The sequence below is a fragment of the Triticum dicoccoides genome, chromosome 3B, assembly GCF_002162155.2.
Source record: "Triticum dicoccoides isolate Atlit2015 ecotype Zavitan chromosome 3B, WEW_v2.0, whole genome shotgun sequence".
Classification (NCBI taxonomy): domain Eukaryota; kingdom Viridiplantae; phylum Streptophyta; class Magnoliopsida; order Poales; family Poaceae; genus Triticum; species Triticum dicoccoides.
This window is the reverse complement of record NC_041385.1, coordinates 863,106,402-863,129,527: the sequence shown is the minus strand read 5'-3', so window position 1 is coordinate 863,129,527 and position 23,126 is coordinate 863,106,402. Positions and strand designations below refer to the sequence as shown.

At 47.6% G+C, this 23,126-nt stretch overlaps 2 protein-coding genes across 3 annotated transcripts; both read right to left on the bottom strand.

Annotated features, from left to right (window-relative positions):
• Window positions 1-14,639: 14,639 nt before the first annotated feature.
• On the bottom strand, window positions 14,640-15,846 carry LOC119279031 (GATA transcription factor 15-like). The gene is made up of 2 exons (XM_037560455.1): window positions 15,450-15,846; window positions 14,640-15,304 (listed from the first exon to the last, which is right to left on the bottom strand). The coding sequence occupies exons 1-2, from the start codon at window positions 15,600-15,602 to the stop codon at window positions 14,903-14,905; spliced, it is 555 nt and encodes a 184-aa protein (XP_037416352.1). The 5' UTR covers window positions 15,603-15,846; the 3' UTR covers window positions 14,640-14,902.
• A 206-nt stretch (window positions 15,847-16,052) lies between these two features.
• Window positions 16,053-22,134, bottom strand: LOC119279030 (probable LRR receptor-like serine/threonine-protein kinase At1g67720). 2 transcript variants are annotated; one of them, XM_037560453.1, is made up of 14 exons: window positions 21,596-22,126; window positions 20,931-21,468; window positions 19,098-19,739; window positions 18,925-18,996; window positions 18,742-18,810; window positions 18,565-18,636; window positions 18,333-18,401; window positions 18,052-18,209; window positions 17,697-17,950; window positions 17,459-17,585; window positions 17,294-17,353; window positions 17,022-17,205; window positions 16,761-16,896; window positions 16,053-16,638 (listed from the first exon to the last, which is right to left on the bottom strand). In XM_037560453.1, exons 1-14 carry the CDS (start codon window positions 21,759-21,761, stop codon window positions 16,276-16,278), a joined length of 2,910 nt encoding a protein of 969 aa, XP_037416350.1. In that variant the 5' UTR covers window positions 21,762-22,126; the 3' UTR covers window positions 16,053-16,275. The 2 variants fall into 2 exon arrangements, with proteins under 2 accessions (XP_037416350.1, XP_037416351.1); XM_037560454.1 differs by lacking the exons at window positions 16,053-16,638; window positions 16,761-16,896; window positions 17,022-17,205 and having other exon boundaries at window positions 17,289-17,353; window positions 21,596-22,134.
• Window positions 22,135-23,126: the final 992 nt, after the last annotated feature.

Genomic DNA, 23,126 nt, shown 5'->3' with positions numbered 1-23,126 from the left:
GGTGGGTCCCGCCTGTAAATATTAACAGAAAAAAAAATTCGGGCAGGTTTCGAACCCGCGACCACAGGCTAACCACTCGACTCTACACATTGACTAGTAATCAAGGATAACAACAAAATAAATACTCCGTCCGGAAATACTTGTCATCAAAATGGATAAAAAGGGGGGAGTATTTAGCAATGACGCATATGGAGTTTAAATGGGCTGCAGATATTGCGGCCCATTTTGCACAAGCTATATTTATAAGATATTTTAAAACTTAAGTAATAAAAAATATGTTCCAATATTTGTGTGTTACAAATACTATGTAAATAAAAACAATGAAATATATACCCATGCATATATAAAATATTTGTGTGTCACTGTCGAGGTCGCCAAGGTGATCTTACAGCACCGCCGTGGGGATTTCTCATATAATTTTATGTAGGCAAGCCGCAAGCGGTGGTGGTGATTGGCTGGGTGGTGTCGCTGCCTTGGGAAGAGACGAAGTGATGGTAAAAGTAAGCAGGATCCGATGATTCTTCCGTGGGGATAGCCAAAGTCAAGATGTCGACTACAGACTCGTCGCAGACTTGCAGTGAACCTGGATGCGGCGAGCCTGATTTGTGGATCGATGGCGGGTCTTGACTTTGTTAGGCTGGGATTGGATGGTTGCGGAGGGTGGTGTGCTTGGTTGGGTTCCCGTGGAAGAATGTGGCCTCCTCGTGGATCTGGTCATGCCCATCCTAGAGAACATTGTGTCCCTAGCTCCCTCGAGGAGCAAGGACAGTGCAAGCGGCAGCAGGGGGTAGGGGTAGATGTGGGGAGGGATGTCGGCGGCTGCTCGAGGTCATCATGATGAAACCCTTGACGTCCCATCTTTATCAATGGAAGTGGAAGAGCACGAAGTCGAGATTGAATAGGAGTTTGAGTTCTTTTTGGCACCGATCGGTTCCCCACTTTAGAGATGTATTTTTTTTGCGTGCGAACAAACAGTGGGTTGATTCTAAAAGGGATAGGCACTTTTCAACAAAAGTGCATGACGGACCAAAAATATGACCTCATTTTATTCGTTTGATAGATATCGTATTATTCGTTGTTGTTCGTTCGGTGAAATTTCCTAATATTTGATTGTTGTGTTTCTAATTAGAGTACTCCATAATCACCCAATATGAGGGGATGATAAATGAAAAATACTGATTATAAATTTTGAAGAGCCCGTGGCAACGCACGGGCGTTATACTAGTATAGGATAGTTATCCGTTGAGTATGTCGTGACCGCCATAGCGTACTGGTAGTACAGGGAGAGCGGCGTTTTGGCTCCTAGATGCATATGCACTTATTGTCGAAATACACATTTTAAAAAGTTAAAAAATTCGGACCAAAAATCCTACGTATGTATCCGGACATTTTATGTGCGTTCACAAGGTTTCGGTGAAAAACGACGTTTTTTGTGGCTTGTGTAAAAAAATAAAGAAATGCCTCATGAATAGTTAGAATGAAGCATCAGAAATTGTCTTTTTTACACAAGACACAAAAACGTCGTTTTTCACTGAAACCTTGTGCACGCACATAAAATGCTCGGATATACACACTAGATTTTTGTTCCGAATTTTTTAACTTTTTGAAATGTGTATTTCGACAATAGGTGCATATGCACCTAGGAGCCAAAGGCAACTACCGTAGCACAGGTTTGCTCTCTTTCCTTGCTCGCGTGTTTGAGTCTCGTCTCCTGTTTTTCCTGTTAATTTTGGTTTAGACATGTAAATGTCGATATGGACTTTTTTGCAAAAAGATATATTCCGAAAAACATCAGGCCACACACCCCCTCTCCCAGGTCCAGTGACTGACAGGGGACCCACTCGTCTAGTCAGTGCAGATTCTGTATACCAACGCGATTAGCACTCTATTGGCTCGTCCGAGCCAAGTTTTTGCACCACTTCAATGTACACCGTAACTTCTAGTACCAAAGTGATCGTTTGCGGCAAATTCTAGCACCACGAACGTAATTGACTCTTACTTTTGTGTCTAGAAATCAAGATTGCCTGAACCGCTTATAACAAAAAGGGTTTTTCCCCGCTTTATATATAAAGCAATCACCACCAAACAAGCTGATACAAACACACACCCCACAACAACAGAGCACACACCCAAGACTAGATACAAGGACGCTCAAAACAGCAACACCACCCCAAACAACTCCAAGCAAACATCGGATGAACACTAAGCCCTACTATGAAGTCGTCGGAGCCCTCAACCGTGGATGAGCCACCACGCTGAGGAGAAGCCGTCCATGACGAAAAATGGGCTCCAATGCGGTGCCTTCAGGAAGGGAACGACACCGGAGCGCCACCAACGCCCAATCCAAGGATTAAGGTTTCCCCCGGAGCACCATGGCGACAGGTGAGATACCACCACGACGCCTTCAAGAAGAGGACGACCCTAGCACGCCGCCGTCGCTAGCCTGACCATACAGAGCGGGCTTTCACCCCGACCAACACTCACTGTCACCAATTGGGATACGGACAACCGCGCCACCACCATTGAACGACATACCCCGATCACCATACCACCCACACAGCCATGGTGACCGGACAACGACCGAGCCACGTGCTCCGCCCACGAGCACCCCAGCCACCATCATCCGGGCTGCCACCCCAAGCATCTGAGCCCATCCCTCGCCCCCGAATACACCGTACATATGCGGCCGACTGGAAAGGGGCGGAAGACTCCCCTTCCACCCCAAAGCGGACAACTTGGTAGGATTGGTGGCCTTGGCGGCCAGATCTGGGCCAGGGCAACTCCGGAAGCCACACGATGTAGCCGCCAGATGCAACGGAGGGGCACCCCTGCCCCCTTCCCGAAGTCCCATGCCACCTCCGGCAAGCCCTCGCGCGCACCAACACCGCACCATGGAACCACCCCTGCCTGTTGAGCCTGTACCTGAATTGGTGTAGGAGGAAGGAAGCCCCCTGTGTAAGCAGCCGACGAGCAGACGCCGGAGCAAGTCCCGCCGCTGCCGCACGCAGACCAGCCGACCCTCGCCTAGTTCTGCGCACGGAGGCTGAGGATGGCCGGATCTGGTTTGGCGCTCAGGTCTGCGTGCAGCGGGGCGGCCCAACCAGGTTGGCTCGTGTTTGCCGAGTTTTTGCGTGCGGCGATGACAAGTCTGTTCCGGTAGTGTGTGCATGGCCTTTTTCTGCCTGGTGGCGCTGGCAGGCCTCGGATCCATGTTTGTTGGCGGAAGACTCGGCTTCGGATGAAAATCCTGCACTGTTCTTGTCAGTGTCGGCGGTAACGGCATCTACTGATGTCGTCCCTTGGAGGTACCGCCGTGGAGCTCGTTTGCTCTTCGTACCTCATGGCTTGTGGTCTCCGGGTGAAAACCTAAGATTTGGCTAGACCAGATCGGGTGACGGTGTTGTCCTCGATATCACTCCCTCCATGGAGGCGTCCCCTTGGAGGCCCAGCGATGGTTTCCGATGGTGTGCTTGGCTTGTCGGTGGAGTTTGGGTTTGTGGTGGTGCCGCCCTTTTTTCTTTCTTTTCTTTTTGCACTAGCATTTTGCTGTGCTTTCCTCCTTGGAGGGTTCTTGTAACGCTTCTTCTGATCAATGAATTTGGCACCTCTATTGCCAACGTTCAAAAAAAAGAAAAATGGAATGGATGCACACAATCAATCAATCAATCCCGAACAAGAAAGGGAGCCCATGCATGTGACCACCTTTCTTCTTCTTCCTCCTCTTCTCCTCTTGTTCTACTCCTCGTTTAGATTTGGAATTTCTCTCTGTTCATTTGATTTCTACAGCTTGCTAGTTTGTGGATACAACAGTTGATGACAAGAAAGAAAGCTGGCTATTTTAGCTGCCCAACCCAAAATGAGGAAGGAAAGGAAGAGAGCAGAGTCAGACAGAGGATGGTGCCTTTGTTTGGTCGTTGCCCCCCTCCGCTGCACCGCACTTGTTCACTTCCTATTTTTTTTTTCTCCTCACGGAATGATCTTGCTATGTCGCGGAGCCGGTTTCATGTACTCTAAACTCCATCTTAACTAAAAAATGAGGCAGATCTTTTGCATTGGTTTCAAAGCATGTATGATATTGCTATGACACTTCCACTGCAGGAAGTCTTAGGTGTAGTAATAAAATAAGGACAGATATACTCCTGAAGCTGTTGTCCTTGGATCTGTTTGTTGTATCCCAGCCTTGGTTTCCACATCACATGCCATCTTGGTTTGTTATTTTGTTTACACGAAAGATGGATACTCACATCTCTCTGTTAGATACCCAAGCTGGTTTTTTCTAAAGAAAATAAAATAAAACACATACAACAATAGTGACACCGTTGCTCATGCCCTGATTACATATTAGATATTTCATTTTCATAGTCATTGTCAGATCTTTTTTAGACTCTGTTTTCCTCTGCATATAGTACGTGTTAAGAGCATCTACAACCATGATCGGCTAATATCGGTCGCCAAACATCCACGGCGTGCTCGGGTACGTCTGTTTTGACTTCATTTATGCATGCATGCAGCCATGTCCTCCTTAAATTGTTGGGTCAAATGCATGTGATTGATGGAGATGGAGAGAGAATGAGAAAAGAAAGAATAAAGAAAGAAAGAATAAAGAAAGAAAGAAAAAAGGTCCTGTGTGCCGCGTCCTATGTGGGGGGCTGCCCGAACATGTCTGGACATCCTCATATCCTCCCCATCTTTTGTATTGATATTTGGGTTTGCGGACATCCTCGTCATATATGGGGACAAAGTGTGGAGTTCGGTTGGGTGTTTTTTCTCTCTTCTATATCATGTCCGGGCAGTCCGATGGGACATTTGGGGGTCCGGTTGTAGATGCTCTAACAAACGACCAGTCGACCTATCATTTTATTGTAAAACTTGGTGAGTAACGTCTTATCTAGATTTATGGTCCGTTTTTCTTTTGGATATCGAGATTTGTGGTCCGTTGCTCTCACCTCTTCTAGAAACCAAAAGTCAGGTGAACATGATTTCAAGCGGTCCCTCTTTTGGTGATACTCCAGCGAATTTACAATGGTGGAAATGTATGACTAAGGCGGTAGAAATAACTAGCTCCGACTAATAATTAATTAATTAATTACCAATATCATGGCAAAGGAGTGTATAATATCTAGCAACCAATGGCAAATAGGTTCAAGTCAACTCCTGGTAACTAGGCATCTTTGCCATGAACGAATCGCGCATGATAAGCTGCACCTTCTTCCCTTTTACTTCCATGAAAATAATTTGCACCTCCATCCACATGGTTAAAAGATGGCCAGTTATTAATATATCAGATGACGGACTTTGGAGGAAAAAAGATGTTCCCGATCTCGGTGACAATGGGCAGGAATGGGGCGAAGACGAGGTCACCAGAACGTGACACCGCCACGAGTAGAGATCAAAGTTGATTTATCACATATGCATTTTCGCCACCGTCGTGGTGGGGGCAACTAGTGCTTCAATGACGTGAAAAGTCATCTTTAGTAGTATGAAAATGTCGCTAATCGACTTACTTTACCCCTATGTAACCCCTTTGTAATGCTAGAAAAAAAAAGGCAAAGCTACTGGCTGGTTATCTACATCTGCTGGTCCCTCCTGTCTGGCATGTGATTTAAACGCTCTTATATTAGTTTACAGAGGGAGTACAGAACAACAGCAGTAGCATGGATGACTGAACGATTTTACTGCTTCCTTGCAGTTACAAGTTGGAAAACAACTCGTGCAGTACCATGGATGATGATCACGCTCAAACATGGACAGTGCCCAATCACGCACAAACATGGAGATTATCATCATCCCCTACTCTGCTCTCCTCTCCTCTGTTTCGATGCTCTGCTCTGCTGCAGGAAAAGAAAAAAGAAAAAGAAAAAGAAAAACAGGGGTGGGGGTTCTGTCAAGTCAAGGGAGGTACATTACTTAGAACAAAACAAACATTAGCAGTAAGATGACTCAGAACGATCAAGTACTGACTTGTACTTAAGGGAGGTACTAATACTGTAGGTAGCTAGGAATGAAAGAGCAGTAAGCAACATTGTTAATACAAGACTAATACTTACAATGTTAAGTTCAATTGGGATTTGGTTTAGGTGTTTGTTGCTCTCTTTCAAAAATCCTGGTGTTTCATGCCGTTCCTTGCTGCTGTGGGCAGTTTACATGCAAGGGCGGTGAAAAGGCAGACGTCAACTGTCGGTGAGTATGAGAGCAGGACAAGTTTCTGTCATGAACCAATCACGCATGATAGCCGCTCCTTTCTCTGCACGTGTTCATCTTCTTCTTTTCCATGGTAAATCTAGCTATTTTGCAACTCTCCTCTATCTATTGCTCTCTCTGTCCATCCACCACATGCACATGGTCGGTCCAATGGAATGGAACCATAAAATGGTGGCCAGTCAAAACGACAGCCACGTACGTCATGATGAAACTGAAGCCACCTTCGAAAAATACAGGATACTAAAGTTAGTATAAAGTTGAGTCATCTATTTTTGAATGGAGGAAGTAGCAGTTACACTCAGGCCAGGAGGCAGACGGAGGTTGACATTGCGGACGTCCCAATGGAGGACGCGGCCGAGGACGAGTCGATGCCACCCTCCTCGCTGGTGCATGTTGGCATCACCATGGGCGAGGTTCGTGCCCACTACCCGAACATGGCACGAGAAACCACGTTCCGGCAGGCGCAGGCCGACCAGGCCTACAATCTTCGTTTCCTTGACGAGCACCGACGCACAGAGAAGCAACTTGCCACCGGCAGGGCTGGTTTGAGAGTTGAGGGACTAAGATTTGCTGGTTTGAGAGTTGAGGGACCATCTCTATACTTTTGAGAGAATTGAGGGACGAAACATATACTTATCCCTAATATCTAACACAGGCATCAGTATATACTTGACACAAGCACAACGTGTATAATCTAAGTAGTTGCACAACGTAATATCACTTTCCTCATGAAAAAAGGTTTACTTTTAAATTTAACTTAACAAATAGTCAAATACACTTGCCCATCCTACCACATCACACGTAATATGGGCTGTGACAGCCGAGATCTGTACACGTGCAGTGCATTTTTCTAAAGCCCAAAGGGACGGAGGCAAACATCCAAAGGCCCATTGCAGATATAGAAATATATTTCATTCCATCAGTGCGTACAACAACCCCTCAAAAAAATCAGTGTGTACAACACTCCACCTTTTTTAGTCCCACCTCGCCGAGCGAGAGTGCAATCACACAGCTTAAATAGCTTCCTCCACATCACTTACTCGCCGAGCTCAGTTGCGCGAGCTTGTAACCCGAGTGGGGGCATTAAAGTGATGAGGACGTTGCCATAGCGCTGCGGGCTTGGTTTAGTTGTGCTATTGCTGGCCCGCCCGTTTCAAATTGCGTAGTGAATTGCTGGGGCCTCATTGTCCATAATGTGGCAGGCAAAGAGTGAGACTGGCTTCACAAAGCAGCGACAACTGACTGCTTCCAACGGTGGAAGGATAACGGGCTGCTGCACTACTTAGCCGCTTGGGCCTCGCAGCCTACTTCAACGAACCATCATTTTTTTCCCTTTTTATGTTTGTATTAAACATATTTTCATATTTGCGATCTAATCTCTATAAAACAAATTGACAGTGTTGCATATACTACAAGAAAGCGAACTCATATGTGCAGTCCATCTAAAAGACAATAACTTAAGAGAATGAAATTATAAAAGAGTTGAGAATAAATGAGAAGTCTTGGCGGAGTACTAGAATTTCATATGAAGAAGATGGTTTCAGGGGCGTCTTAATTAAAAGTTTTAGGCCAGAGGGAGCATGATTGTGGCAGTAGTTAACTTGGTCCACGTCACCAGGTCAGTACATGGATTTTTTGTCGAAATAGACCATCTACCCAACAAAATTGCCAAAAAAAAAACCTTCAGATAAAATTGATAAAAAAGACCCCTTGATCGTGGCGGCAGGTGCGCCGGGCGACACGTGGCACCTGCCGCCACGGTGTGAGGCAGCAGCCCCTGCCGCCACCGGGTCAGGCGGCAGGCTGGCCAGAACGAGAATCCTCCCCTGCGAAGGAATGGGGCTAGCGCTGCAGGCAGTAGCGCTGTAGCTGTTGGGCCCTGCCGCCTGCCAGGCAGCAGACTTATCTCGAGCAAAGGGGTCGAACGGGTCGCTGACCCAGGGCGTCTACGCAACAACCACACGTCTATTCAATTAATCACACAAATCGTTTTCAAAAAAAAAAATCACACGAATGATGACCAGATGAATTGAACACACCTACATGTACTCCCTCCGTTTCTTTTTAGTCCGCATATAAGGTTTGGTCAAAGTCAATCTTTGTTGAGTTTGACTAACTTTATATTAAAAAATATAAATATTCACAATATGAAATCAATATTATCAAATGCACCATGAAATGTATTTTCATACTATATAGTTTTAGTATTGTAGATGTTCATATTTTTTTATATAAATTTGGACAAACTTTGTGTAGTTTGACTTTGATCAAATCTTATATGCAGAGTAAAAAGAAACGGAGGGAGTATCATGCTACGTCTTGATTATGGCGAGATGAACCCACTCAGTTACCGTGTGTTCCTCACATGTAGCCCAAGGGCTCCACGCTGGACCGTCACGTGTTGTTTGCCGCTGCGAGCGATTATTCTGGAGCTGGCCGTGCCGCTGCTGCTCCAACGCACATAATCAGTCAGTACACCAAAGCGGCGTGCACACGGCTGCCGCCTGCCCCTTAGGCGGCACGGCCCACAGCGCCAGCCCAGTTCCGTCGCGGGTGCGGATTCCCGTTCTGGCCAGCCTGCCGCCTGACCCGGTGGCGGCAGGGGCTGTGAAAATAAGGCCGAGTGCTGTGAAAATAAGTTGGGGAGGGCCAATCCATTGAGAAAAAAGCTTATTACAGCAAATAATAGTAACTAATTTCGCACTGATCATCAGAAAATTACCACTAAATCCATGGTATTACAGGGATGGGTCCCCGCTGGTCCCCCTGTCTCCGCAATGGGATGAAACGAGAATCATTGCAACATGTGCGAGTTGTACTAGTAGAGGATCATGTCCAATCAGGCCTGAACTCATCACCCACGGTGGACCGCCGTGTCGGTGCCGCACCATGTTGGGTAGTAGGACCGCTTCAGTTGGGCTAGGCCTGCCCAACTGAAGCGGTCCTACTACTACATCACCCAACACCTTGGTCCACCTAACAGGCAACAACCGTTGCAGCAGTCGTGTCCTCCTTCACCTCCGGCCACCTAGCGTCGTATCTCATCGACCTCAACAGCGACTATGTTTTCACTGAGTCGCCGACGCATTTCCGCTCACAGATTCGAGGTGACGAGCTCTCTTCCGGTGGTGCTTGATCTCTGTTTGTCGGAATGCCTCGTCTAAGCTCGTCAGCGCCAAACGGTGAGGTGATGATGACCATGATCCACAACAGCGCCAGCCACAAAGATGGACAAGTCAAGGACCTCCACCCGCCAATGCCGGAGCAAGAACCATGGGCGTACACCGAGAAGCTAGAGCAGAACACCCAGCAGCTGGATGCCGACCAAAGAAGAAGAGGGACAATGTGTAGATGGGCAAGAAGGATGAACTGTTGAGTTTGGCGTAGTTGGCCACTAGTGTTGGTCGGTTTCAAGGGGCAGAACAAAAGGGCTTGGCCTTTTTGATAAAGTGTGCACGACAGGTTTCATGAGTAAAAGCACTACAACCCCTACAAGAACGTAGTGATCTATGATCACAATCCAAAGTCACTAAGCCATTGATGATACATTATTCAACATAGTGTCAACAAGTTTGCCAATGCATATAAACAAATTCAGAATCGATGGCCAAGTGGCGTGTCACTTCGTATTGCTCTTTGCGTTAGTCATTTGATTGATTTGCTCAATGTTGCAACTTGTTGATCATGTCATTGTCTTGCTTTGATATCACTGGCGCAGGTTTGCTTTGTACAAAAAGACGGAGAAGAATCCCTTCATGTTGAAGCAATGTTGGATGAAGTTGAATGGGCAAAGCAAGTGGGCAAGCATTGCCCGTTCCTCCAAGACCGCCAACGCCAAAGACGATGACGATGGTGTTGATCCAACCGCCAGAGGGCTTGCTCAAACCACGCGTGTAACTAGGTTGAGGGGGAGGAAGTGAGAGACGAAGAAGGAGACACGAGAAGGGGCGGTGGATAAGATGACAGAGAAGTTTGAGGTCATCGTAGCGAGAAAAGAGGAGGCGACTGCCAAGCGCAGTGAGCCCAAGGAGGAAAAGAAGGCGGAGAGATTCAACATGTCTATGGAGATGCAAAAAAAAGAAGATTAAGCTTGAGGAGCAAAAGTTGTTGTCCGTGAAGGCAGACGATCTAGATCCCGATGCGGCAAAGTTTGTTGAAGGCTACCGTGCTACCATATGCAGACGTTTTGCGCAAAAGGAGTGTGAAAAGAAGGCAAAAATTGAGTTCTTTGGCACGGACAACTTGAGTGGTTTTATATATATGGCGGACATCTGGTGATGTCCAATAGGATCTGAGCGAAAGCTTCGTACTATCTGGTGCCGGTGTCGGTGGCGCTCTTGGGTGCCGCTTGCTTGTTGAAGTCATCGTCGTGAATCTCGTTATGTCAGGGCTCCAGGTGAAAAACTTTGTCTACACGGACTCGGCAACGGCGACGCTGTGCGTCGTTGCCCTCTTGGGGGTGTTGTCATGGAGCTCAGGAGTCGTCGGTCCGGCCTTGGCGAGGTGCTAGCTTGTGCTAGGTTTATCTTGTACCTTTGATTTGCTTTGTAAAAGGGCCTCCTCACCATATTGTATCGTTCGGCCGTGTAATTTATCGTGTTGCTTTATTTATAAAGCGGGTCAGTGGGGCGAAAGCCTATTTCAAGAAATTCGTTTGCCACCTCAATACACATGTTGGGTCCAACTCAACGCTTGGAATATGCATGGTGAAAATGAGAGCCACGTCATGCGGCCGGGGTGGATGGTGGGACGGAAGCCAGATTGGAAATAAAACAGCAGAGTGGGCGGACAGGATGACAACCAGTATACTACATAGTTGCCTGCTGGATTAGTTTAGTTTAGTTTAGCTTATTAATATAATAAGTCCACTGACAGACAGAATTACTTTTGTCTCCGGAAACCAATACTGCCTGAACTGCTGGCCACAACGCCACTAGCTAGATAGATAGATCTGGATTCCTGGTCCTTGTCCTTGTAACAGCAGTACCATCCATGGATGAGTGAATGACTTTACTACCACTGCCTCTTCCCCTTTCTTTCTTTCCAAGTTGGGAAATAACTTAACTTATGCAGCACAAAAGGAGGGGCTTGTATACCTGCCTGCTGAATCAAGCAAGCAGAATCTTCTCTCCTTGCATCCACCCATTCATCCATTGGTACACCTTCCTTCAGGATGAAAAGAAAAGAAAATCATTGCAACATGAGTGACATGTACTAGTACTACTAGAGAGAGAATCATGCACAATCATGAAACACTCATAAGCTTCAACAGTGCCAGTGCCCAATCACTTGAATGGAAGATGACAATATGATCATCACCTCGTCATCCTTCATCCCTTACCCCACTCTACTTGAACCCTACTCTACTATGCTGCAAGCAGGAAAGGGAAAATGATAGCAACAGAGGATTAACATGACTGATGATGATCAGGTACTCTTGACTTGAGAGACCCATCGCATTGCATTGCATATTAAGTCAGACGGTACATAATTAGGACAGACAAACAGACATTAATAGCACAAGCGCTCCAGGACGATGATCAGGTAGGTACTCACTACCACACCTAGCTAGCTTCGAAAGAACGGTAAGCAGAAACCAACACATGTAGGGTTCTAATCTAGGAATACATCGTCATATCATATAGATGGGGGTTTTTTTTTTGCGAATCGCATTGATGGTTATTAACTTGATGCCAACAACACTTCTTCATCCTGGCCTGGACCGGACTGGATCGATCCAACTGAGTTAGACGATTGATCAATCAATATCGATTGACAAGCAGCACTAGCGTCCTCCTTCACCTCCGACCACCCAGCGCCGCATACCGTCGACCTCAGCAACGACTACATCTTCACTAAGTCGCCGATACATTTCCGGTCACGGATTTGACGTAGGGAGCTCTCGTCCGGCGGTGCCCGGTCATTGTTTGTCAGGATGCCTCTTCTAAGCTCACCGGCGGCAAATGGCGAGGCAATGATGACCATAATCCACAATGGTGCCAGCCACAAAGACGGACAAGTCGAGGACCTCCACTCGCCAATGCCGGAGCAAGAACCGTGGCCGGACACCAAGAAAAAGGAGGGGGACACTCGGTAGTTGGATGCTGACCAAACAAGAAGAGGGGCAATGTATACCTGGACAAGAAGGATGAACTGTTGAGTTTGGCATGGTTGGCCAGTGTTGGTTTGTTTCAGGCACCGAGCAAAAGGGCGTGGATTTTTGGTAAAGCGTGCACGGTTGGTTTCACGAGCAAACATACGATGACCCCTACAAAAATGAAGTGATATATGATCGCAATCCGAAGTTGCTAAGCCATTGATGATACATGATTCAACATGATGACAACAAATTGCCAATATGTATAAAACAAATTCAAAATCAATGAAAAGTGGCGCGTCACTTTCGTATTTCTCTTTTCGTTAGTCATTTGATTGATTTGCTCAATGTTCCAACTTGTTGATCATGTCATTGTCTTGCTTTGATAGCACTAGCGCGGGTCCACTTTGCACAAAAAGACGGAGAAGAACCCTTCATGTTGATGCATTGTTGGATGAAGTTGAATGGGCAAGCATTGCCCATTCCTCCAGGACCGCCGATGCATTGTTGGATGAAGTTGAATGGGCAAGCATTGCCCATTCCTCCAAGACCGCCGACGCCAAAGCCGATGACGATGGTGTTGATCCAACCGCCAGAGGGCTTGCACCGGCCAACCGTGTAACTAGGTTGAGGGTGAGCAAGTGAGAGATAGAGAAGGAGACACGAAAAGGGGCGGCGGCTAAGATGAAAGAGAACTTTGGGGTCATCACGGGGTAAAAAGAGGAGGCGACTGCCAAGCCCAGTGAGCCCATGGAGGAAAAGAAGGCGGAGAGATTCATCATGTTTATGGAGATGCAAAAGAAGAATATTAAGCATGGGGAGCAAATGATTGCTATCAAGCTTGCTTTGGAGGAGCAAAAGTTGATGTACCGGTCTGGATCCCGATGCGGCAAAGTTTGTTGAAGACTATCGTGCTACCACATGTAGACGCTTTGCACGAAAGGAGGCGAAAATTGAGCTATTTGGCATGGACAACTTTACTGGGGTTTTTTGAAATCTATATGGATGTGAAAACACTTGTTGAACATTTGATGCTTTTGATTGGATAGTAGTTGCATTTGTTTGCAACTATATAAATGCATGATTGAAGTTGTATTGGTATAGATAAATTTGTCAAAAGGTGGAGGTGGGACAAAGGGTGCACATCTGGTGACTCTTGTTAGATAGCCTCCGTCCAATTGACTCTTGTCAGAAGGTGTTTGCGGCGATCCGCGCCTCAATCAAAATTAGCAAACCAATCAGTGAGTGAGGTGGTCAATGTCCAGCTTTAGCTTTAGCTTTAGGTGGACACGCCGGAAATCCAGAGGCCGATCTTTTCTTAATTTATTATATTACGTACTATATTGCACAACAAGTGGGGCCGGAGGCTGCCTGCTGGATTAGTTTATTAGCTTAACAAGTCCACAGACTTTATTTCTCTAGAAAGAAATACTGTCTGAACTTATCATGAGAGGAAAAACAGAAGAAAAGGAGAAATCATGCCTGAAACCGCTGCCCTTGTCCAGATTCTTGCACACAAGACCATCTTTTAACATTTAATAATATGAAGCTGCTACGTATGTTTTTAATTAATCGCATGACATGACATATTGACAGGGTTTCTGCAAATGTTCTGCAAATGTATGTATGTATGATACACGCTGACTGCAGCATACTTCCTTGTACGTACAAGAAACAGGGGTTCAGAGACATCACTAACATATACTCCCTCCGTTCCAAAATAGATGACTCAATTTTGTACTAGTTTTAGTACAAAGGATGAGGAGGAAGGCATGTACTAGTGCACTAGGTAAGGTAGTAGTGCAGGTAGCAGGAGGAAAGACCAGTGAATCTGGCTGGATGCAACAGCAACCAGTGCAGAAAGAAGATTGTTGTTGGATGTATGGATGCAGGGATGATAATAAAGTTGGTGTTGGAAGTTGAAGGCAGAATCCGGAAGAAGAAACATTCTTGTCGACTTTTGCTGCCTGCACACCACTCCATTTCCAGCAATTCCTGCAAAAGATGAGGCATACCATCCAGGATTCATTGTCCTATTCCTTCAGCAGCAGCAGCACCTGACAACACAGGTAGGTAGGTATCCTTTTCTCCTTTCTTTCCATCCATTCCTTGGGATGTACTGGAGGGAGAGAGGATCATCACCTCATCATGAAACACTCATAAGTCACATTCACAGGAATGGAATGGAATTGAATTGAATTGATGATGAGATAGATGATCATCCCCCTGCCCCACTCTCCCCTACTTGAGCCCTACTCTCTTCTACTCTGCTTCAACAAAGTAGTACTTCAAAATTGACAGCAACACAGGATTAAGATGCATCATCACAGCACATCACACAAGAGAAGAGAAGAGCATTGCATTGCATTGCATTGCAGATCAAGTCAGACGGTACATACTTGGGACAAACAGGCAGCAGACATTAGGGCGATCAGGTACTCACTCACTACCAACAACTACGAGTAGCAGCTAACAACGAAAGAACCAACGGTAATCTAGCAGTACATCATCATAGCATAGCATAGCATAGATGATTATTAACTCAACGATTCTCTTGATATTCATCCGGGATCTATCCCATCAAAGGTGCAGGTGATCAAAACATCAGGCGTATATTACGCCTGATGAGAGCGACATGAGGAGGATGGCGGCCCGCTCCTCCTCGCCCAGGCACGACGGCTTCCTCCGCCGCATCTGCCGCCGCCGCCGCTGCTGCTGCTTCAGCACCGCGTCCTTGGCGAACCCCACCATGTGGAGCTCCACGGTGTGCGTCGTCGCCGTCCTCTTGGTCTTCTTGGCCGCCTTCTCGTCGTCGCCGGCCTTCTCCTCTCCGGCCTTGGTGTCCTCCTCCTCCGTCTTGGGGGTAGAAGCCTGTGCTGCTGCTTCGGCTGCGGCCTTGGATAGGGCGGCGTCGTCCCTCTTGGGCTTCCTCTTGGCCTCCGGGTCGAGCCCCATGGCCACCCGCCGCCTCTTGCGGTACCGGATCCCGCACGCGTTGCACAGCGACTGCGATCGAATCAAATCAAATCAATTCAATCGATCGGATCGGATCAGGCATTCGATCGCAGGCAGGAACAGGAGAGGAATCGACGGGAAGAGGACAGATCGATTGAAAGGGGAAAAGAAGAAGGAAGGAGAGTAAAGAGCGTACCTTTGGTCCGTTGGGTCCGCCGCGCCAGAGCGGCGTCTTGGTGGTGTTGCAGTCGTCGCAGGCCTTGGGGTCACCGGAGGCGGTGCGCTCCTCAGGATCCGCCGCCGCCTCCACCTCAACCATCTTGTGGGACTCCATCTCCGCCGGCGACATCTTGTATGAGGAGGAGGGCTCCGATCGCTTGATTGATCGCGCGGGGAAGGGAAGGGAAGGGAAGGGAAGGGAAGGAGGAAGGCGGGAGGGGGCGAAGATTCGATTCCGCGGGCGGCGGCTCGGGTTTGGTTTGGGTTCGAATGGAGGGAGGGGTTTGGGTTTATCCCTCTGCTCTGCTGCGGCTGTGGGTGAGGGTTTAGCTTAGCTGCGAAAGAAAGGCGTCTGTTTTTTTAGCGGCGGCGGCGGCGGGGCGTGGGAACCCTAATCGCGACCCCCTACTGCCCGAACTGTGAATTTACCAAGCTGCCCCCCGCTCGGCCCATCCAAAGCCCACCCGATTCAACGCTTTCTGTTGCTGCACGGGTTCGGCCCACCAGAAGAAAAAAAAAGCAATCTTTTTCTGTACTGCTCCCGGTGCCGTGCCAATACAAAATCAACACCTTTTCCTTCTAAACAAAAAAAAGGACCAAATCAATCTTTCTTTGTGTGTGTGTGTCTAGAATAATAAAATAAATACCCAAGTGCTACTCCTACATCACTTACTTATACAGTCCCGAATCATCATCATCAATCAATCAAAAATGTGGGAACAAAACTCGATCCCGGCGAGACATAATAAATAATAAATTTGAGTTTCAGTTTTGAAAGGAATCCAATCCGCCATAGGGATGGATCAGCGCAGCTCGGGGTGGCGGAGGGTGTTGGGGAATGAAGACGACTCGTCGTCCTCGCGCATCAGGTTGTCCATGATCATGTCGTGGGACCGCACCGTCCCCGACCGCGCCCCCGCCGGCGAGAACGGGAACGACGCCCTCCGCTCCAACGCCGACGCCTCGCTGGGTGGCCGCTCCAGCGCCATCGCCTCCTGCACCTCCTTCACCACCTCCGCCATGCAGGGGCGCCTCCTCGCATCCGCGTCGATGCACCGCACAGCCGTCTCCGCCACCTTCCACACCGAGTGCACGTCCCGGTACTCCCCGGAGATGGCCGGGTCCACCACCGCCTCGATGTCCCCGCTCTCGTAGTAGAACTTGGCCTGCCCCATTTTTCATTTTGTTTTTGTTGTTGTTTTTCATGTCAGTAGCAGCACAACACACATGCATTCGTTCATTCCACTGAAACAATGAGAAAGAATGAGATGCTGACTGATTGACTGACCCATGGGCCGATGTTGCGGAAGTGGTCGCCGAAGGTCATGGCCGAGATGGGCGGCCGCCCCGAGATGAGCTCCAGCAGGATGATCCCGAAGCTGTACACGTCGCTCTTCTCCGTCAGCTGCTGAGAGATGTAGTACCTGCATTTTCCACACACATGCAATACTGTCTGAAGCCTTGCCATTTACAAGCTGAAACTGCAGTCTACAGTTTCGGGTTCAGTTGGCCTGAGAGTAAAAATGGCTGATGAGAAGTGAGTACTGACTGTGGGTCCAGGTAGCCCAGCGTGCCGCGGACGTTGGTGGACGCGTGGGACTCCTCCGCGACCAGCTTCGACAGCCCAAAGTCCGACACCTTGGCCCGCATCTGCTTGTCCAGCAGGATGTTGCTCGTCTTGATGTCCCGGTGGATGATCGACGGCGTGCATCCGCTGTGCAGGTACTCGATCCCTGCATCCAAATTCAGTTTCTTACAAGTTCAGAAATGTACCACTACCTGAACATATTATGCTCGTATCTGAATTTGTTGAATACTAACCTTTTGCTGAATCCTCTGCAATCTCGAGTCGCTGAATCCAGCTTATGTGCTTGTCACGCCCTGCAAACAAACACATGGTTTGATCATGTCTGATTTGGAAAAAGAAAATTCTTTTTTTTTTATATATATTTGAGCCAATAGGTACGGGAACAAAAGGAAAATTACCATGGAGATGCTCTTTGAGAGTGCCATTCATCATGAACTCATAGACCAGGATGTTCCTCCCGTCTTCATGGCAGTACCCCAGAAACGCCACCAGGTTCCTGTGGTGTATCCTCGACAGCAAGGATACCTGAATGAACAAATTAACAGCAGCAACACATGTCGAGAATTACTGAGCACGTACCTCATATATCCAAGGCTACAATAGCATTCTGCTGGCAAACAAATTAACACAACCTACCTCGTTCGTGAACTGCTTTTTCCCCTGGTACGAGTCGTTCGTCGGCACCTTCACCGCGATCTCCCTTCCGTCCGGCAGCTTCCCATAGTACACTATCCCGAAACCTCCAGAGCCAATCCTGTTCTCAAAATTCTTGGTCGCCTCTTCGAGGTCGCATAATCTGAAGGGATGGCAGGTCTCGGTGGCGATTTCGCACGACGGCGCGTCTGACTTCTGCAGCTTGTGCGCGGGCGGGGGCGCCTTGGTAAGGTCATCTGAACCAGAATGAATGAAGGTTATAGAAGAGTTGAGAACACTCACACGCACACAGAAGGAAGCACTCCAAGAAAAATACAACAAGATGCGAGGAGGCGACCTTCTGGTGGTGAGTTTTTCTTGTTGGCTTTGCGTGTCAGCACGTAGCAACAGAGGGAAACTGCAAGCAGCAAGGATACTCCAAGCAGCGCAGATATGATGATTATCAGGTGGTGCTTCTCTTGATTCCCTGCCTTCAGGTCCATATTGCCAGCATAGCTGAAAATTTTACAGCGAGGAAAGCTTAAAAATATTAGTACTCGCTGATAGCAAGCTATTTTAAATAACTGTTGCTGAAATAATATGCTCATTAATGTAGTGTATGAAGCAAAGAATACCAACTTGAAAACAATGCCTCTGCTTTTCAGAGCCTTGGGGATATAACCAGACAGCTTGTTATTCTGAAGATAGCTGCATTACATGTAGAATAATAGTCGACAGTCAGTTCTCAAAGGGCTGCTATTCTCTTTGTTATGACCAAATCTTTAGTACTACAACTGACTAGGTGTTAATATAGCAGGCAAACTGCAGTCAATTGGACAGTGATTAAGCAAGGGTTTGATGAAAGACTCACAGCTCAGTGAGCTTGGGCAAGCTGCTCAAATATGAAGGCACGCTGCCAGTAAGCTGGTTGTTCTCAAAGTGACTGCATTTTTATTCAGTGAGAAAAGTAATTAAGTATCCATTCATGAGAAAGACGCAATTAGCGGTAGCAGGAGGTGACAAATCTGAAATGAGGCAGGTGACTCACATGATTGAGAGGTTCGAAGAGGCGGCAAGGTCTGGAATCGGGCCCGTCAGCATGTTATCATCAAGTCGGCTGCAAATAAATTCATGGTCGATCAGGACACGGGTAGAAGGAATAGAAGTATTAATTCATGGTTTAATCAGAAGAACATTCTGTGAGCAGAAAGGCAATGATGAAAATTATTACATTTCTGCTAAGAATGATAAAGCCACTAGTTCCGGAGGTATGCTCCCTGTCAAGTTCTTCCCTGAAAGATTTCTGTTCACAACTGAAGGTTGTTAAAGTGCAGATATATGCTAAATATTTAGCACAAGATCAGGAAACAATAGAATGGAGAGTTAAGTGAATGGATTACATACATTGAAACTACTCTAAGTTGTGGTTCTGAGGAGCATCTGACCCAGGACCACGGCGAGGGCCAGCAGGGATCGCCGCCCTCGTTGGCCCAATCACCGAAGGATGAGTACCGCGACGCGAGGCTCGCCATGGCAAGTGCGTCCGGGGACCCGGGCTCGATCGCAACATACTTGTAGATCTCGAATGCGTTGAGAATTGGTCCCCTGGATGAGTCGTTGGTCTTTCTGAACGCGAATGACAACACGAAGGGGAGTGACACGTTGTAGTAGCCTGGCTGGTAGAGCCGTAACTTCCCAGGAGCATTCTCACCGACATCAACGGTGGCCTTGCTAACATCGGGCAGGCCAGGGATGAAGAGCTTGAACTTGCGCGTCTCGGGGACGACGGACTCCTCGATCTCGGCAAAGTAGGAGAAGGCCCAGCCATCGCCCGGGAAGCCGTTGAGGTTGAGCCGGTAGGTGAGCTCTCCGAGGGTGCCTACAACAGCGGTCTGCATCACCTTCTCCGGCGGCCTCTCGCTCGTGGCGACGAACACCGGCTTGTCGGTGGACACGTTGACGGTGCCGGGTGCCGCGTCGACCAGGTAGTTGGCCCGCCGTACCATGTCCGACTCCCATATCCGGTCGTATGGATCATCAGGATACCTGCATTCATTGAATTAACCATGATCAACAAATCAGTAGTTTTTAAGAAGAACTGGACTTAATTATGATCAAAACAACAGGAGCTAGAAGAAAGAAAATCTATTCTTTGAAACAGAAAAGAAGAAGAAGAAAGAGATTTTGTTGTATATGAATCGGTTCATGGAGTTGATTTTGGTAATGAAAACCCTGATATTGCCCTGCCTTGACGTTTCTTTTATGGGTGAACTTCAACTCACTGCCTGATGGTAACTGGGCAACTATAATTAGAAATAGAAAGTCTTGTGATTTGTTACATGGAAATAATATTCCTCCATGATAGGTCTTTTTGTTTGGATTCTGGAAATACTGGTAGATGTGATTTTTGTTTGTCTGCACACGAGACTGACTTGGTGGGCTTTCAAGAAACAAGGAAGGAGAAGATTTCTCCTGTTTTTTTACAACCCATTTTCTAGCAGAGCCGACTATGCTTGACATCACCTCCCAGCAGTAGGTTCTGCCGGTGGAACCTTTGGTTGGGTTTCTCGACATAAACCCTGTGTTGTCACAGACAGGGGTTAAAAAGAAAAAGAAGAAGAAAAATGTGAGTTTGTTTGGTTATGAACCCAAGTAAGCCCAACATCCTCATGTTGGTACAACCGTTTTGGAAAAGCTCTGATGCGGTCTCCGGTACGGAGAACGGTTTAACCTTTCTCCGAGGAAGAGATCAGAAATGCTATCTTGTGGAGCAAAATTAGTTCTTCTTCTTCAGATTATCCCCTTTTCAAATTCCTTGTTACTTGCTCTCTGTAATGAAATTCCCTTCTTTGGCAATTCATGCCATTTAACACACAGATGCCTCGTATTTCTGTGTGGCGGGGATGTTGATGATAACATGTAAGAAAAAGGTTTTGGTGGCCTGGGCATTCCAAATCCAAATCCAAATCCAAATCTTAAGGAGGACAGATTTGCCACCAGAATCCTCCTTAAGAGTAGAGGATATTAAGTAGAGTTTGCTGGAGTTGACAAATTTGGGTTTCAATTGGTTGACCACAATTTACTTGTGTAAAAGAAAAAGAAAAATCAGCATTTGGCATGTAGGCATACTCTACGAATCCAGTGATTGGTAAAGATGATTACATTTTCAAATCAAGAGAAGAAGAAGAAGAAGAAGAAGAAGAAGAAGAAAGAAGCGGCGGCAGAGTAGTAGAGTACCTGACCGGATCTGGCGAGGGGGCGCCGAAGTTGATGCGGGCGGCGAGGGCGAGGAAGGCGCGGGCCTCGGCGTCGGTGCGGTACAGCGACCCGTTGAGCGGCCGGAGCTCTAGGGTGGATATAAACGGCCGCCCCGTGGTGGCGTTGGAGAGGCAGACGGAGATGCTTGCAGACTGGGCCAAGACGACGGCTTCCCTTGTGACGAGGCGTGCGCCGTCGTAGACGACGATGGGGGACCAGCGGGTGGCGCCGAGGTAGAGGTCGAACTCCGGGAAGGCGTCGTCGCCGTCGAAGCCGGCGTAGAGGAAGGTGGCGCGGACGAGGTAGCGCGCGCGGGTGGCGACGGGGAGCGCGTAGCAGTGCTTGGCGCCGTCGGACGGGAAGGCGCGCAGGGTGGTGTACTGCTGGGTGTCGGTGGTGGAGGTGTTGAGGGTTGAGATGGGTGTGCCGGTGGCGATGAGGGCGGCGTCGGAGGTCCAGCGCAGGCCCCGGGCGTCCGTGTAGTTGGCGGCGCCGCCGCAGTCGATGCTGAGGAAGCCTGCAGCAGCAAATAGGAAATTAGGAATAGTAGGTAACTGACGGATCAATTAAGAAGAAGAGAAGAAGAAGAAGGAGGAGAAGAAGAAGACGAAGAAGAAGAAGAAGAAGAAGAAGAAGATACTAACCAGGCATCTGAGCTCGTGAGACGGCGGGGAAGGAGGAGCACAAGAAGAAGAAGATGATGATGTGCAGCAGCAGAGCAAGATGAAGAAGAGGAAGCCGCCGGTGCAGGTAGCAAGATGAAGAAGAGCAAGAGGAGCGGTGTTGCGTTGGAGGAGTCTCCGCGGCCATTGTGGAAGGAAGCTGGCCGGCTGCTCTGCTCTGCTCTGCTCTGCTCCAAGTAGGATACTTACTTGGTTGCTAAGTAAGCATGTACCTATTCTATGGTGGATCGGCAGCCTGCCCGGAGATGATGATGGCCTCCTCTTCCAATCAATCTATCTATCTGGGTGACTCACTGATCGATTGATTGATTGATTATGGCACTCCACTCCACTCCACTCCACTCGAGTAGTAGCTAGTAAAACAAACAGACAGACAGAGGAGATGGAGAAAGTGAAGGGAGGGAGGAAGAAAGCTCAAAGCAGAGCAGAGCTGTGTGAAGAGGGAGGGGGGAGTTAAGCAAAGCTAAGCTAAGCAACAATGCAAAGTAGTAAAGCACACCACCACCACTCACTCACTGAATGAACCTAAGCTAAGCTAAGCTAAGCAGTGTGAAGAGAGCAAGAGGAGAGAAGAGATGTGCAACACTCACTCTGTCTGTAAACTTGTCATGGAACTGCCTTTTTCCTTAACGTCCTTCCTTCCTTTTGTTTTGTTGCACTCTCTTAGCCAACAATAGCATTTCTAGCACAATTTCATATTGTTCTGTTCCCACTCTACAAATTATTTTTTAGGGAAATCATTTTTCCACATCTTGTGAACCCTCTAAAACTTACTTCCCTAAAGAAGATGCTTGGGTCCATGTGTGTACATATCCATCACATTAACATGAGATGTGCCAAGCAAGCAAGGAAAGAGTAAGCAAGCTTTTCAGGCGTCAACACTAGGGAGCATCCATCCATGTCCATGAGATATGATGAGATTAAAGACCCAGCTGCATGCATGCATCATGAAAAGATCATTAAGCTTTTCTTCATGCTCCATCACAGAGATGAGATGAGATGAGATTAAACAAGATCACTCCAGCTGCAGCTGAGGGATCCATGAGCCATCATGCCAGCCAGTCAGGTGATTGTCACTCAAATTAAGCTGGTCTGAAACTGACTGAAGCATCTGTCTTCCTCCCTTTCTTTTTCTCTCTTCCTTTCACATTACCTTTACTTTTCCAAAGGAAATAAAAATACAATACAATACATACATACATACATACTAAAGCAGACAGATAGATGGATAGATGGATGAGCATGTTCAGTTTAAAAGAATATAAACAAGCAAAGAATGCATGCATGCATATCAAAAGTTGGCATCTGCTGCTTGCCTTTGCTGCTTTATCAGCCCATGCAAGTCACTGCATATGCATCCCACGGCAGCACAAGGCTTGACAAATCTACCAAGCCTGCCTAAAGCATGCCTGCCTGCCTCATGGGTATCACACTATCAGTTACCAGTTAGTAATTACTAGTCATGCCAAATAAGATACTCCAGCTCATCATA

Excerpts from the sequence above, each read along its gene's own strand:
- LOC119279031 (XM_037560455.1), bottom strand. The coding sequence starts at position 15,602 with ATGTCGCCGGCGGAGATGGAGTCCCACAAGATGGTTGAGGTGGAGGCG. Across the intron at positions 15,305-15,449 it reads GCGGACCCAACGGACCAAAG|TCGCTGTGCAACGCGTGCGG; the intron begins GTACGCTCTTTA and ends ATTCGATCGCAG.
- LOC119279030 (XM_037560453.1), bottom strand. The coding sequence starts at position 21,761 with ATGGCCGCGGAGACTCCTCCAACGCAACACCGCTCCTCTTGCTCTTCT. Across the intron at positions 21,469-21,595 it reads CTCACGAGCTCAGATGCCTG|GCTTCCTCAGCATCGACTGC; the intron begins GTTAGTATCTTC and ends TTGCTGCTGCAG. Across the intron at positions 18,811-18,924 it reads TTATCATTCTTAGCAGAAAT|CCGACTTGATGATAACATGC; the intron begins GTAATAATTTTC and ends ATTTATTTGCAG.